The following is a 17,691-nucleotide window of genomic DNA, read 5'->3' on the forward strand; positions in this document are numbered from 1 at the left end:
TTAGATTCTATAGCAAGCCCTGTAACTCCTGAAGAACATCTACACAACCCCAAGGTAAGAAAGCACCGATCTATGACATTCTGTTATAATATTCATTTTCACTCAGAGACCATGCCAAATTACTTGTTCTGATTCAATGTCAATGGAGAAAGTCATGGTATAAACAACCCTGCCTTTAGGGAAAGGCATAGAAGGCAGCAATCTGCCAATTCCTAATGCAACATTTCAAACATAAGATGGCAATACATAAGATAACTATCTTAAATAGAATGTGATTAAAAGTAATGAGGATGGGGGCAACGTGCACAGACTGAAACACAGGAGGTTCCATCTGAATATGAGGAGAAACTTCATTACTCTGAGGGTGCCAGAGCACTGGAACACGCTGCCCAGAGAGGTTGTGGAGTCTCCTTCTCTGCAGATGTTCAAAACCCGCTTGAACACGTTCCTGTGCAATCTGCTCTGGGTGAACCTGCTTTAGCAGGTGGGTTGGGCTACAGGATCTCCCAAGGTCCCTTCCAATTCCAAACATTCTGTGATTCTGTAATACTAGATGGCATCCAACACAATTTAACACCTGTGTTAGTTCACTTTTACCTCTATGTATGGTATGTTGACTGAACAGGCTAAGAAATACACAACAGGGATGTCTTGGGAGTTTTGTCTAGGAAAGATAGCCCTGAAATTCTGTGATTAAGTAACTACATTGAGTGCCACCAGCTAATATCAATTCTTTCTATATGTAAAAACAAATGCATAGCAGGGGCAGGGAGAGTCTTAAGACGACAAAATTATTTTCTGTGAATAAAAGATCTGATTAATTCATTCCCCTTTTCTCTATAGGAAAGCTGTAAGTCAATATTAGATTCTGCAAAGGTCTTTGTTACTCTGTAGCTCTGTAAAAGGCTTAGAGTGAACAATTTGTGCAATTTGCAAACTTTTCACTGTGAGCTTTCTTCCCCCATGACATCACTGCTTACTGTTTGTAGAGAAAACTGGATGGGCTAAATGCTGTATGGGACATTGAATTAACTGGCTCAAAGTAACCCTCGAATGATGGAAGGATAAACATATCCTACTGTATGAGATGAATAAGACTATTGAAATCCTTATATTTTAATGCCTTTCCAACTTGGGGGGAAAAAGCAAAGTTGAAGAAGAGTATAGAGCCAGGAAGGAAGGAGGAAAAAAACATTTGTACAGGTGTTGGCCAGAGGATCCAGAAGAGGGTTTATTTCTATATGATGAGGGTTGAAACAATTGCTTGCCTTCTAAGCTGAATCTGGTTTTGAAATAGCCTCCTACCTCAGAATATTGCTAATAAGAACTAAGCACAAAATGGAATAGTGTCATACCTAGGAAACATTTCTATCATATTGATACAAAAAGAGAGTAGTCTGTCAAAACTATATCATTCCAGCCACAGATGGATGTTTTCCAGCCTCTACCTGTAGGGATGGCTCTAATGTAAGAAAATTATTTTTATACACCTCCAGAAAACAACAGAAAGGGAATATCCAGTAACATACCATAGTTTGAAAGCCCCTCAGAGTCAAATTCTAAAAGTGAGTGGTTTTATTTGCTATGAATTTGGAGGTTTTGTCTTGATGTGAAATTGGACAGAAGCACAGAGAGATAAATGAGCTGATGTTCTGTAAATCAGGGCCTTGAGTCAGGTCAGATTAATAGAAAGGTGAGCCCTGTGGAAAGACAGGATGGTGATCATTTTTATGTGCCAAGGCACCTCACTACTATAATATTTTAGCTACAAAAACATTTGCTCTGTGACTAAAGTAGAGAGATCTGGTCATGAGCCAGTAAAGGACTAATGTCGCTACCTAGAAGATGATACTGCTGACACCTGACTGCTACTGTGGGCTGATATGACCAAAGCCATTGTATATTGACAGGACAGCCTGGCAACAAGCTTTCAGTCTTACAAAAACCTTTTGCAAGGGTCGGTCCAGTCCTCCAGCACCTATGCGAGCAGGCTTTGCTGCCTCCATCCACTCCCCAGGCCTTGATACCATTCCCAATGCACACACTCATTTTTGTGTCCTAAAAGCATTTTTTGTGGGGCCTGAAAGACCCTCATTACATTTGCAGTTTCAGAATGTTTTCTGAAACTGAAAAAGATACCACCATCTCTGTTTCCCTAGTTACCTCAGTATTCTCAAGGCCAGTGAGATTGTGAATTTCTAGTAAAGAAATTACACAGAACAAATCACAAAAGTGAGGGGCAAACCTATTTTACTTACCCTGTGTCAACTTTGTCAACTTTCTTTTAATGTTGTGGTAATAGGACAAATAGGACCATACAGAATTACACCCATGCACCATGAACGACAGTATGGCAAACCACAGCACTTGCATTACCTTTACAGGGAGGTTTCTGCTCTATACAGCAGTTCCTCTGGAGAGTCTTTCTTCCCTGACACCTCTTCTCTTTCTCACTCCAGTTTTGTTCTGTGGGGTTTTTTTTCCCCTCTTTAGATCATGCCATAGCACCTCCAAGCCTACTCCCCACACTCTCTCATGTTTCTTCATTCATTTTGGCCCTTGCTGAAATAAGACATCATTTGAGGCCCCAAAAGAATCTGAGTGGTTCTTGTCCCTGTTTGTGTGCATTAGAAGTGTATGTGTGTTCTAATACGTTGTTAAAATTTTAAGACTTCATTGCTCTCTACCCCTCTGGTTGCCACAGGCAGGGTAGAAGCTGAACAGCAGCATTCAATTAAGCTAATTTAATGTTCTATTGCCTGTCTCAAACAGAAAGGAGAAAAAAAAAAAACACACACAAACCTCTACATAGAGAGTATGCAAGACTGGGCAACACATTTGTGCTTGACAGCCTTTCACAACTTGAACAAAATACAGTTCAAAATTCGTTTTTAAAAACAATAGAAAATAGAAAATGAACATGTGGAAGTGAGTTTTCACACTTAGTGTTGAAAATATGACTCCCATTATTTAAAAAAAATAGTGTTCTGTGAAAAGTGGAGCATGAGTGACAGCATCTTTTAAAGCAGACAATCTTATGGAGTTCTTAGAATAGCAAGCAGCACCATCCAGTGGCAGTTTTTTCCCATTAAGTTCTGTAGTATGTAAATTTGCCTTGATAAAGAAGTACCATAGCATCCAAAAGAAGATATTTTACCTTAAAGCATATATATACAGAGCACAGCCAGACTTCTACCAAGACAGATGAAACAATTAAACAGGCAATAGTCAGCGTAAAACCAATATTCATATTGGATTAATAATACAAAACCGTTGTTACAACATATCAAGCTGAGATCCAGCTGAGGATTTTGCTAGTTATTATGCTGCATTTTTGTTTGAATTTAAACTTATCCTGTCCTTGTTTCACAGCACTCTGTTTCCTTTATACTTCCTTTATTGCAGTTACAGCAGGTAAAAATAACTGTAGCTGGCTCTGTCCTGTTGGAGCCTCCTCATTGACGGCAGTGGCTCTGCTCTACCCAAATCCTGGTACCTCTGGGGTACTAATCCACAGTTCCTGTTAAGAAGCAACTTGTAATGCTCCTGCACAGCTGCTTCAAAGTCATTTTGAGCCTCTGAAAAATGCACAGAGGCCAAAATGCACAGAGGTCATACCTTCCATCTAAATCAGAGAAAGGCAGGGAGTGACTGTAAGCCTTCTCAGTCCATAGTGCTTAATTGCTAGCTCAGTCACAGGCTGTTTTCTCTGGCACAACATCTAGAGTACTGTTTGGTGAATATTTCACTCTAGGGGACAGGCTGGATGGATCATCTGGATCCCCTTGTTCTCCAACACATATCTCAGCAGGCTTTGCTGCCTCCATGTGCCTTGATACTATTCCCAATGCACATCCTCAGTTTATGTTCTAAAAGCATCATTCATGGGAACTGCAAGACTGCCCCCATTTTATTGCACATTTTCAGCTGGGGGAAAAAAAAAGTACACTTTTGAATGGTAATGGTGTTTTAGGGTTATGGGGACTCCAAAGCAGACCCACAACCACATGCTGCCCAGGAAGAATGCGGCTAGCTTGCTCCAGAGGGAGCTAGATTTTTCTTCAAGCTAAGTTTTTCTGCTGGATTTTGTGGTTTAGGCTTCATTACATTGGATTCATGTTCTGTGCAACCCCCAGAGTCACACCATTCATGAATTCTGCCTCACGCTGGGAAGTTCATTCTCCTGGCCCTACCTCTTGGCTTCATTTCTGCCTTGCTGTAAAACACTGCAAATAACCAAGACAATATCAAGGCGGCCTTCTCTCTCCCCTGGTCAGGACCAGTAGTCTAAAGGATGGCTCAGTGTGCAGGAGAGCATCCTTGCCTTGATAGAAGGTGGCCAGCCCACTCAGCAACACTGACTTTCCTGCTCTTTTGCTCGCCCCCCACAAATGAGAGCAGATGAGGGCAAACTTTTGTTCTTGCCCAGTGAGGTATGGCTTAGAGTCTTCACCAAAGAGGATAGATCATTTGTTCTGATGATCTGCCCCTAATTTTCTGCCAACCTCTACCACAGTGTTTTAATTCCTCTTCACAATTTTTCCATTCTTGCACAACTGGAAATAATATCAGCAGGAATATATTCTTTCCCAAAGAGTCTGGGTAGAGGAGCAGCTACTTTTTTTTTTTTTTTTTTTTTACACCTTCTTTTCCAATAAAGGTTATGGATTTTCTTCTGTCCCTTTGCTACCGATCTTTTAGTAGTATTTATGTTGAGGTAGGAACACTCTAATCCACATTCTTCTCTGTCTGTTTTTAAAGGCAGATCAATATGAGAATGGATGGGAAGCAAGAATCCATGCTGAGTAAGCTGATCACTGGTTTCTGTGACTTTCCTAATCAGAAAAATTCTCTGTTAAGAGTAGTCTATTGCCATCACTTAGTATTATGTTTTGTATAGCAGTTAATATTTCTTCTGTTTTTCTAGTCCCTCTCTGAAGCATCATTTTCCATGTGCAAATAAGTAGCCTCATTACTGGAAATAAGCAGCCTCATTACTGGAAATAAGCAAAAACTGGACTGTGTGAACATAGCAGTAATAACAAATATCTGATTTCATTTGTAATAATGCTTCCTGTGAGGAAACATTGGTTCAGCCGGCCCACAATGCTAGAAAAATGGTCAGATTGAAACACATAAAAGTTTTGCTCTCTGCAGCTAATTTCTGCTGGTTAGATGTTATTAACTCAAAGCAGAATGATTTTTAAAGAAATTAAGCTTAAGGGATATTTATTCATAATTTAAGCCCATTAATAATAGAAAATTAACACAGAGAGAAACTGCCACTCTCCATTTCTATTAAAGTAATAAAAACTGTGATTATAAGCCTATGCTTCATGCTAGCAAGAAGCTAGAGTTTTTAAGGCCAGATCTTGCACTTTATAGTATTTGTGTTTTAAGGAGAAATACAGACATGTAAATGTTATTCAAGATGTCAGACCATTAAAATGCCATTTGAAAGATTCTGATGAGATTCTTTCTTAGTACTGCCTGCAAGACAGGATATGACACTAAATGATAACTCCTATAAAAACCCCCATGGAAGCTCTCACAGAATTTCTGATACTTGCTGGTATCACTTTTCCGCCATTTGGTGTGCTATTGGCATCTCTCCCTTTTTTTTTAATTTAATAAAATGAATTTTATTCTGCCTGACTAAATAAAATATTTTATAAAATAGCTTTAAAAAGGCCATTACCTTCATATTTGTTTCTGCTGGCTCATTTAAGTATCATAAACAGCTAACACTCAATTTTAACCCATAACACAAACCAAATATATTATTAAAGGAAAATATTGGATGAGTGCATGCAATAATTCATTCGAATTAATGAGCTTTGTCCTTTGATCATAAATGTTTAACATTCCTCCTTACATACTTCAAACTAATGCAGTTGCGACATAGCTGCAAATATACAGTTAACAATTACTATTAAGAGTTTTATCAACTCAAGAAACTTTTCTAAATACCAATAAAGTTTTATAATACTTACAAGTATTTTAAGATATAGATAGGCAGATAGATTTCTTTTTGGGGTAACTAGTGTATTATCCCATTCTTTGTGTACACAAATACAGGCAAAAGGAGAGAAATCAGAGATATCTTACTGTATTGCAAAGAGGAAACAGTGGGATTTTATCTGCACTGCTTTTCCTTGACTATGCTTTGTCACCAGAAACAGCCATTATTGGATCTGGGTGAAAAGGGTGTAAATAGTCACTTGAGTTACATACACAGAAAAAAGGCTTTGATTTCAATTATTTTTCCAGCAAAGAAGGCAAAAGACAAAATGCACTCTTAGCTGAAAAAACAAAGATGTTTGGAGCAGAAAAGCATAAAAATTGAATTTCTAAGATTTTTTTCTTTGATTTTTTTCAAGTTTTCAGTCAAAAGGGGTACACATTTTGAGGATCAAAACAAAAAAAGTCTATCATCAAATTAATTGTGACCTAATTTAGTTCAGCAACAACAGCATAGAACTCTTGACAACTGCACTTTTTACCGGATGTCCCTGTAGACCAATGTGAAAACATACTTATAGTTCACCTTACCTATGTTCCTCAGTAATCCTGAGGGGTCAGACGGTAGAGCTGAGATCAAAGGTAAATCTAGCATACTTTTTTTTTTAAAACAAACTTTTTTTTAATTTCCTGTGTAGTATATGCTTCCAAGAACAACATGAAATACTTTGTTGTTTTCAACAAGTCTATAAAGTAGATTAATTTAAAAAGACCACAAGAAGAAGAATTTTTTTCTCCTTTCTCCTCTGGGAGAAGGGGAAGGAACAGAAGACTTAAATGTAAAGAGAGAACTGATCAATATTTGAAGAAAAACCAATTTCAAGAGGATGAATGTCTAGTTACTGAAGGAAAGGATGATTACATGGGGAGGAAAAAAAAAAGAAAAAGCTCACAGATTTCAGACAGAAAATGTAACTAAGATGTCCATCTGAAGGGAGTTAAAAGCGATATACCAAAAACTCAAGGGACAGAGTAGGATCATTAAATAAGAAAATATTATTTGTGGTAAGCATAAAAAATAAAGCAGAAATTAAAGAGGAAAGAGAGGCATCTTTTTAAACCAGAAACATATTTGTATTTTATGAATACATAACACATAACCAGTTTCAAATGAAACACTTAAAATAAATGCCAAAATAAATGATGTTCAATACCTCAATGTGTTTTCTGAAGAGTACATCCTGAGTCAATAAGGCTTCACTGACAAGTGCTGGTACTTGACATACATTGGCCTCCTAGAAATTTGATGCCAACAGAGAGGCAAACAGTTGCCTCAAAGCAGAATTTAGTCTGTGTCTTTACAGTGGTGCAAGTTTGGTAACGATGACAGTTTACAGTAAATGCATTTCCTTTTCGAGCTGGAACCTCTTACTTCATCTGCTTTTTCCACTACCTGTATCTGCAGGACGCAAAAGTTCTTGCAGCCTGTTCTCCTGCATGCTCCCTGGTGATTAAGGTAGCAAAGGGCAAGGGGAGAAGGGGAAGGAAGGATTAAAAGATGAGGACAGTGGGGTTGAGGAGGTTGTGGGCAGATGATCTACAGTTCATGTCTGGAGAAAAGGGCTGTGCAGGAAGAGCAAGATTTCACATGGCTCTTATGAGTTTCAAGAGATAAAATGGTTCTTCTTTCTTCATTGTTATAAGAAAATATGTGAAAATATAGCTCTAAAATTTTTTTGCGTGTCCACACTGTCTAAAGTTGAAGCTGTATTGCCAATGAAAATGAATAAAGTACAGGAAGCTAATAAAGACTGATAAAAGATGGGGAGCAGCAACACTGAAAATGAAAATCCATGAGAGATCGCTCCTGCAGCAACACCAATTGATTTCTTTTAACAGTGATAATGGCTAATGGAATAGAGAGTGCAATGTGTTGAGAAAGCAGGACTTCAGGCACTAAAGTTATAAATACTAAACATAAGGTAAGCCACTATTACATATTCTAACAATATTAGCATCCATCTCTTGCAATACATTCATGAGGGAACCAAACAGTCAATTTTTGGTTTTATGACAGTTATTTCTAATTTCCAGCTTATATATTTATAGTTTAAAAATTACTCTGCTTATAGCATTTGTCATTCCTAGAGATGTTATGGAGAAAACAGCTAACATCATGATGAAATAAGTGACTTTCCATGTTTTATAATTCAAAAACTTTTACTTGTAAGTATCTATTTCTACCTTTGAATTTGCAAAAATAATGTTTCTGCCAACAACAGAAAGTTTTCCCTAATCTTTTCACAGAAACAATAAGGTAATGAGTTGGTTTACAGCTCTTTTCTTAGAAACAAAAGAAATCCATGCTTTCCTCGGGTTTGCTTTTCAATTTCAAGTCTCTATTTCATTTGACGCATGAATTGTTCCAAAGCAGCTTTCTAGGATGCAAACATAAAACCGCCTTTTACGTACATTTAAAAACTTGATGTTTTTGCAATTGCTAAAGGCTTGTATTGTTGGGTTTTTTTGAAAATAAAAGCTGCATTTCAGAGTGTTAAGATTTTTTTTGGCACTGTGCTGCATACCTACATATATTTATAATAAAAGCTAGTCCAGTCCCCTTCGACACTTAATATTTTATCTCTTTGCTCATTTATAGAGTACACAGAGGAAGTTTTCATTTCATAAATAAATCACCATTGCTGAACACTGTAATCTAAATGTCTAAAGCATCTGCCATGTTGTCTACACCCATTATTGACACTTGATTACAAGTTGTTCAACTATCTTACCATTTCAAGGGGTAACAGGATGAAAAGCTTAAAATATGTAAGGGATGTGGAAGAAAACTTAGCCTGCCGAATATATTTACTGTGAAGCACCTTGTAGACTTAATAGTGTGGATGCTCACATGAATTTTTTTTAAAAAATTTCCCCCCCATATCTGTTTTGTATTTCATGATAATTAGACAGTGTTTTCAAATTAGACAGTTCAAAGAAGTCAGCTGGAGTCCTATGCTATTGCTGACATGTTTTCCATCCTTCATGATGATGCAAGTTATTTTTGTTGGGTTTGATACCTCAAGGCTTTGGAATGAACTTGCAATATATGTTTAAAGTTCCCTCGCCCTTGACCTCTTCATGTTAATTCAGACTCTATTGCATCTTTAAATAATGCGGTAAAAGAATTTCCAAATGTCACTCATTAAAAAGTGTGCTTAGTTTAATCTTTTAAAACTGCACTAAATGCATAGTTTAAGGTGCCTTGGAGAGGGTAATAACCAAAGCTTTTTTTCTTTTACCTTACCTTAAAAACAATTAACTTAGGTTTTCTGCACCTTTTATAAACCAGATTTATTTTCACTCTCACAGCCAAACTATAATCCTGTTTTAAAATATGGAAACACTAATATGTCCTACTAGAAAAATACACAATATCACTGTAATGTTAACGTAACTTGCCAAAATCAGTTACAATTCAGAACAATTTCCTTGCGCATATCTAATTCATGCCATTAGCAACACTCATGATACAGCAAAGATTCATATACACATTTTAGAAGTATATTAAAGGTAGAATGAAACCCTTCCATGTGCTCCATTTACAGTGTAGGGAGAAAATAAAATCAAAGTACTAAGCATGACTTACTTCCAGTATGATCAGCATGTAGACACCTACTAAGATGATGGATGCAATTGTTACTTGCGCCTCTATATTTGCATGAACGTACTGATGTTTCATGGAGAGAGGAACACTTCTAGGCTCCTGTAGGAAAGCTTGAATGTATATGAAGATGGTACCTCTGGTGAAAGAAAGAGTAGTTTTTCTTATTTCTAGAATGAAATACCGTTAGCTTTATTTATGCATTGTAATTTTCTATTGTTATACCTTTACAATTGCAAGAAACTTTTCAAACATTGTCACTCTATCCCTCTATATAGTATTACTTGGAAAGTAACTCAAGTACAAATCAGCACTGTAAATCCATTTAAAAAGCAACAAGAAGTCATCTTTTCCTGCCCCTCTGAAACAGGCAGAGAAAAATTATTTCTAAAACATCCGTTCCTTCATAGGCAAGTCAACGTAAGCTACTATTTCATATCTCATTCTCTTAGCTGACCTGTTTGGTATCTGAAAGGTTCTAGATGTGATGATTTGCTGATTTCTCCTTGAACTCAAGGGCAGAGACCAGTTGTATACCACCTGCAAGAAAGTCACATTTGGCAATATATGAACAAAAGTCAGTGGAAGTGACATGCCTCTGATCTACTTATTCCTCTTTGTTCTCTCTCCTGTGCATTTAGGAGAATTTTTTTGTGGACAGGACATTACTTACACCAGTCTAAATTACTACACCTGATTAGGTATGTTACAGGTGCTCATGTTGGAGCAAACACATCATCATCCCCTCACTCAATCAATAAATGAGAGATACCTCCAGGAGGGGCTCCAGAAAGTATGATTTGGCATCCCTGCCCTGCATTGACTATAAGGAGCATCTAGGCTCAGAGACAACAATATGGTTCACTCCTAAAGACTGCCTGGGAAGAAAACTAGCATATATAACATGGAAACAATGAGAGGCCCAGGACCAACATTGTACCTCCAGACATTATGAAGAGGACATGGTAGAATTTCAGCAAACAAAAGTTCCAGTTTCCATATCTTCTAGTAAAAAGAAACAAATAATTCTCAGAAAATAAACATTTTCTGAAACTCCCCATTGCTACACACTGACATTCATGCAAGTTTAGCCAAATGTACTCATTGAATCCATTAGTTTCTCCCTTCCGTTTTGATTCTGTCCCCTATTTGGGGTTAGGGGCAGTGAGCAAGCAGCTATCATGGTTATATTGCTAGCTTGGGATAAACAGTGATAAGATGTAAACACGAATACTGTCAGTATTGTTCAGCTGTGCTGTCACTGGTAGAGGCAGGCCATCCTGTCACGTATACAGAATGAGAGGCAGTTGTTTGTACGTCAATGCAATTTATTAGATGATAAGGCTTATTTTTATTTTTCAGTGATATACATGACAGGCTGTATTCACTGAGGGCTCCTTCACTGAGTTGTCTGGGAGAGAACAGCAGAAACTTGTTACAAACAACATCAACATTCAGAAAGCCTTAAGAAAAATAAAGCAAATAAATGTGACATATGTTTGAGGAAATAATGTGCAAAAAATGTGAAAATGTGTTTCAGTGAGTGCAAAAAGGCACTTTACACTTGTTTCTTCCTTCTAAGGCAATCTTTGAAACATTGCCAAATTTAAACACAAGAACTTCCATGCTAAGTGTCAGTCAAGGGGCCTAAGTATTACAAAATTCTGATATAGGAAGCTAAAGGAAGTCTTATAAAGACAAAAGAAAATGTAACTTCCCTCTTATCCTAATAAGTTTTCTAATACTAACATTGACACACTTCACAGCAGGGAAAAGCAGGACCACTTAACCCACACAATGGTGATGGAAATATAAGTGACAAAACACATCTCAGAAAAAGTGAAAGAAAATTTAAAGACCATCACCTGCTGCTGGCGTCTCCTCCTTGGTCCAGGATCTTCAGTCTGAACAACTTGTACTATAATGAATTCCTCTGTTTGCTGATTAACTACATCTGCTACAAATGGGCCTCCTATATCTAACTTCAACAGAGCAGAATCATGAAGATCGGTCAGATTCATAGCTGTTAGTAAAGCTATTAAGGTGTAAATTTCCAGTAAAAATTAGTATAGGCTGTACAAATTCCAGGAAAAAAAAAAAGGCTAGATTAGTCAACTTATATTGAAAAACACACTCTTCAGCTAAAATGCTTAAGAAACTATCAAAATCACAAAATAGATGTCTGTGTCCTCACCAAGTAGCACTGTTTTGTCTGAGTTGCCTAAGGAAAAGGATTTACAGGTTCAGAACAAATACATCTATCCTTTCCTAGTGACTTTTAAGATCACTTGTACTTTCAGCTGAAACTGCAGATGTACCAAAGCTCCAAAAAAAGCACATGGAAATAGACAGAGAAGTAAGGTTCTTTAAGGGGTTGTACTAGATGAAAGGCTGCATCCTTAGCACAGTAATTTAAACATCACAGAATCCATACTGGGGAAAACACTGGAATTTCCAACAACAGGGAAAACTGAACTAGAATCAACATCCTATTCAGGCCAGATGATTTGCTTTTTGGTAAAAATTTAGAACACAAGTTTTCAAACATCTGAAAGACATATTTTCAAGTTCCACTCAGTTGCAGTACTCACAGACTTTCCTCCAACTCTCTCATCTACTTTTTCTTTCTTTCTCGGACATCTAGCATGAGGTGTGGTCAAACTACATTCCTAGGCTCATACAATTGAAAAATCAGCCAACCATGACCCGCAAATCCATTGGCTTGGCTCTATTAGTCCCAATACATGTAGGACTACTTAAGCTTAGTATTGTGATAGTCTACTTCTGCCATGGTTGAGGAAGAAGCATCCCTGTGGGTCTGGGGAAAAGGGAAAGCCTGAGCTTTTAGACCCTTCACAGTCCATTTGTTACTATAAGAGAGCAATATTGTAATTGATTTGCTCTTATCTGTCACCAGATAGAGAGCTAAGGCACCACCACAGAAAAAAAAAAAAAAAAAAAAAACTAAAACAAAACAAAAAAAAACCCACAACAGCAACACCAACTTGATTTTACAGATATACGTTCTGCTGAAATAACACGACTTCATCATATGCTTGATTGTCTTAACAGTTTTAACATCTGACATTTAATTGAGCATACTACAGAGAGAATCTCTTGCAAGAAAATGTACAAGATATATATACACCTACAAGAATGATTTTCCCAGAGAGACATTCTGTTGGCCACAGAACTCAGAGATTTTAACAGCAGAACAAAAACACAGTATACTTAGAGGGGACTCAGGGTGGTATTTTACCCTGCTTCCTAGTAAGCCCTAGTATGGCCATCCATATCCCTAATTGAGAAAGCTTTATGACAATATGCGGGGGTCCTTCATCTTTAAGAGAGTTGTTGCACTTGTCCACATTCCCAGCAGAACTGGTTATAGAAGAGAGGTGTCTCTCACACTGACCCACAAAAGACCCTAGCAGATCTAGCAGCAGGTGAGCAGCCAATATGCTGCAGAGCAATATAAATGTCACCCTGCTCAGCACAGTGAGCTGAGCAGTTGCCACCATTGTCATTCACATGCCATCCATTAAGGCTGAACCTCCCAAGCAGCTCTTTACTTAAAGGAATCACACTGAAAAGGATATTTAAAAAAAAAAACCAACATAGCTGTAACAAGTCAGGAGACCAGTTCCAGTCAGGAGAATTTACACACACAGCCTTTAGCAAGCATAAATACAAATTACAACAGTTCTATTCTGGTTCTGAAGGTTTTAAGTGTGATTTGGCATCACAGATTTCTGTGTCCTAATTAATACATGATATTAATCTCAGCTGGAACTATGGCTATACCTTCAGCTAGAGACATTAATTATACCTTCTAAAAGACCTGCTGACCTGAAGTCATTAACCCAATGATTTGGGACAGCTCTGGACAGTCTGCCTTTTATTAGGAGTGTAGCCAGTAATTAGTGTCTCAAAAAGCTTCAGGTGCATATAATTATGGCAGCTTGCTTTTAAGCAATACTTTTAAAATAAATCCTGTAATTACCTAGATGACACATTCAGGAGCTATTATAAAAGATGCTTTAAATTAAAGGGGGGAAAAATGAAACCTTATTTTCAAGAAGAGTAGTTCTATCCTTCTTTTCCTATAAAGATGAGGATACTTCAGATGTTTTTTCATTCCTTTCTGTGAATTTATAAAACCATCAGAAATAACCTACAAAAATATGTTCTCCTTTGATTGCAAGCAGAACTGAACATTATTTACTGGTCTGCATTGAGGCTCTGAAATCCCATCAGAGTTATCTTTCTCCAAACAATATTAAAAGACTCTGTCATAATTCCATTGTTAGTCTGCAGCAGATCACATGCTATATGAAATGGGGAATCAAAATAAGCCAGGAGAAAGCTTCAGCCATGCTTATATGAATCAAAATGCTTTTTTTTTTTATCAAACTGCTCCTCAGAACATTTTTGTTCTGCCTTATCTTGGTTTCACATTTCCCTTAAACTGCCAGAATGTGATTTCCTCTATATTTCAATCATTCTGATGTGACTAACTTCTGGGAAAATTATCTTTTTTACTTCTAATATCCCCTTTTATTCTGCAACTTAGCCATGCTGGGAGTTTCTGTCTTTTTGGAACCTTTTTTTTTGTTATGTGGCCTCCAGGGTGTGCCTTTAAAGCAAAAAATCTCCCTGGCAAGATTTATAGACAGAGCTGTTATTTTTTTATTTCACTTCAGCTAAGATGCCTCAATTTTATGTAGTTTCATTCTTGAAATTATCTTACTGCTGTGAATTATACTGTCACGGGATTTGGGTTTGTGTATGCTTTGTTCACCATTACCCAGTGGCAGTCTGTATTTGTATCTGGCACCAGGTCGGGTCCGTTGGTCAAAACTAAACCAAGAGCTATTTTTTTCTGATCTGCGTTTTCTGACCAGATGATCCGAGAAGGTGCTGAAGTGTGTGCAGAAGCCTCCTCATATCACTTTACTTTTTAGTAGTTTCTGTAGACAACATGGTAGAATGGGATGCAGTGGCTAAACATCTAAACTGGTATTTCTTCACCACAATTTAGTCTTCTGTACTGTGGACATCTGCATCTGAGTTGGTTACTCCCTTAAAATCAGTGAAAAGAGGTTGCTTTTAAGATGAAAGTCATTACTTTACTTTAGAACACCACACAAAGATGAGAGGAATTGCTCATGAGAAGAATCAGTTCTCTTTGTTACCTACAAAAAGAGCCCAGGATGACTAACTCAGGTGTAGCTGAGATGAGTCACTCCCTAATTACGGAGTCTCTGCTCTACACTCCATCATGCCATTAATTCGGTATGTACAGACCCAGCTGAAAAGCCATGATTGACAGAGATTTTCTGTTATATTTGCATGCAGATGACTGACTTTACACTTGCTTTAACATATACTTGTATCACCTACTATATCTACTGTGAAACATACCTTCAGAATACCTATATCTGTTGATAATTTTCCTTCAAGTTTCTGAGGTGCTTGTACACCTTATCCTGATTTATGACCAGGTCACTCATGCTAGTTTCTCTAGGATGCTACCATTTTAAATAAGTCATCCTGCCTGGGTCTTAGCATTTATTTTTACATATTGTCCTTAACTGAGGTTATTTCTGCATCACTTGGCAATTTTCTCTTTTGATGTCCTGTCCCTGTTTGTAGTTTCTGATGTTGTTTTTATATCATCCCTTCACAGCACACGAAGTTGAACCACATGCTTTTCTATACCTATTGGTTTCTCCATCTGAAGAATGCTCCATAACTTTTTTGCCCTTTCTAGAGTGTCAGCAATCTAGTTCTGTTTTCATCTACATTGGATCCATCCTTTCTCTCTGTGCTCCGTCAGTTATAGAAATTTTGTGAATCCTTAATAAACTCTTTTTCTACCGCCTTTTCTCAATGATGCCTCAAGATTCTGTTTCTTTTCCTGCCTCTGCACATGGTCCTGATCTTCACCCCTCTACTTAGAAGCCTGAACATTGCCTGCAGGCCAAAATGCTTAGAACATTTCCAACAGCATCAACAAACATAAATGATTTTTAAATGTGTTCTGCAGGGGAAAATGGAGGATCGTCTGACAGCAGAGAACTAGAGTCACAAATTTTTAAAAAATTCAAAGGGTAAAAAGAACTAAATAAGTTAGAGAGGTTATTTTATTAAGTTAATTTATGCTCCCTGGGAAAATAACACATTTTAGGACCTCCATGGAAGCTGAAAATCTGCTAAAATCTGACCATATTCTTGGCCTGACAGTCTTTCTATACATGCCTCTGGTTCAGGGAGCAGGAAGGGTGACTTGCAGTGTTACTAATGGTCATGCATGATCACAAGTGTTACTAGTGAGCTTTTCTTGCTCCACGATTAACACAGTTGCACCAATCATTCAAACTCATGTGGCTTCAGTAAGGAATTTGATAATAAGGTCAGCCCGTTTGCCAATCTTATGTCTGCTCGATCTAGAGCCTCCCCATCAACTTCCATATGTGGAATTGTCCTGAATAGTTCCACTGAATCCAAATTAAATGAGAGATCCAGCCTGTGGTCTAAATTTCAACATATAATTGCTATTGAGATACATCTTCTACTTCTGAATTAGAGATCTTAATCTTGGACTGGATGTCATGAAATCCCTCAGAGATACTGAGGAGGGAGATGAGTCAGTGCAAATGGTCGCTGACTAGTCAATTTGATATCTCCAGTTTTGTCTGATTTGGACTGACTGGAGAACCATTCAGCTACAACTTGAGATTATATATTTTCACCATGTCTTGTATGCAAAGAGCAAGTGAGTAAGGAACCCCTCACACTTGGTACTGTGAAAATACATATCTTGCAAAATGTCAGCCCTCACTCCAAAAATTTTACTAAGGAGATGTAAAATATTTAAAGAAAACAATCAGATTCAGGACTGAAATGCTTTAAAATGTATCACAAAAATGCAAGGTCCTTGGCCAGACTCAGAAAGAATTCACAATCCACTCCCCAGTTATTACCAGGTTTCAGGTCCAAGAGAAGGAAGTTCTGACAATCAGTCTGAAAAGGGAAAATGAAATTGCTTCACCTAGACTGATCTAACTTTCCCTCAGCTATAACAGAAACTGGCACAAGTACAGATGTTGCAAGGGAAGAAAATAAGATTGTTGTCGAAACACTTGCCACTGACAGAGTAAAGATGGAAATTCACAGCTCAACCAAGTAGGTATGAGACCCATTGCACAGAAATGAGCTAGATGAAGATTTACCTTTGCTTGCAAAAAGAAAATACTTCTACTATTGAGATGAATAGAAATAGCAGTAATTGTATCAGATAGGGTGAAAGAAAAGAAGGTATTGTATCAGGGAGACAGACACTTCTTTAAATGACAGTGAGGTAGAGAAGAGTTTGATTGCATCATTCCATGAATCCCCATTACTTCTTAACTTCATAAAGCCTAGTTCAATTAAAAAAGTTACTGCACAGTCCTGCTCCAGCTGTCTGTTCCCCATTACTGGAGACAAATCTAAAATTTTGCTTCAATCAGAACAGAAGTTATTAGAAAGAAAGGACCAAACACATAGTAATTTAGCATTTCAGATTATTCAAGTCTGAAAATCTATGTAAGTTGTGGAGAAGAACAAGAATATTTCTCATTCACTTTTTCCTCAATCAGTTGATGAAGAAAAGTTATCTGAAGTTTTGAATGGCCAAACAGTTACATAAAATAAAAATGTTCATGTCTTAGAATAGGTACATGTAACTAAACTAAGAAATGCTGGAATTTATTCAGACTCAATATCTCTTCTTCTGTTTTTATAACCTGCTTTCCAAAGGCACATCATCTGATTAATTATTGATGCTTCCCGCTTAACATACAGCCTTTGATAAAAAGTTCTGAAAATGCTTCAGACATTTACATCAGTAGAGATACTGAATCTTGCTTCCTGCAGAAAAAGGTCCTCTAGCCGGGCTTCAGTATAAACTTACTTCTTTCTAGTGTTGGAGAGATGACTCTTAGAACTTATAAACCAATTAATCTCAAGTGTTGTCAAAAAGGTAGAATATTACCACTATTTTGAAAAACTGTTTTAAACCC

General features: G+C 37.3%; 1 protein-coding gene across 1 annotated transcript in view; it reads right to left on the reverse strand.

The window, feature by feature from the left end:
* OCA2 (OCA2 melanosomal transmembrane protein) overlaps positions 1-17,691 on the reverse strand; it is a 177,113-nt gene that overhangs the window by 124,987 nt on the left and 34,435 nt on the right. Inside the window, exons 6-8 of the mRNA XM_065653528.1 lie at positions 11,491-11,648; positions 10,083-10,165; positions 9,611-9,764 (exon numbers count right to left, since the gene is read on the reverse strand). Coding sequence (XP_065509600.1) covers positions 9,611-9,764; positions 10,083-10,165; positions 11,491-11,648 — 395 coding nt within the window. The remainder of the gene's footprint in view (positions 1-9,610; positions 9,765-10,082; positions 10,166-11,490; positions 11,649-17,691) is intronic.

The sequence above is a fragment of the Caloenas nicobarica genome, chromosome 1 (assembly GCF_036013445.1).
Source record: "Caloenas nicobarica isolate bCalNic1 chromosome 1, bCalNic1.hap1, whole genome shotgun sequence".
Classification (NCBI taxonomy): Eukaryota; Metazoa; Chordata; class Aves; order Columbiformes; family Columbidae; genus Caloenas; species Caloenas nicobarica.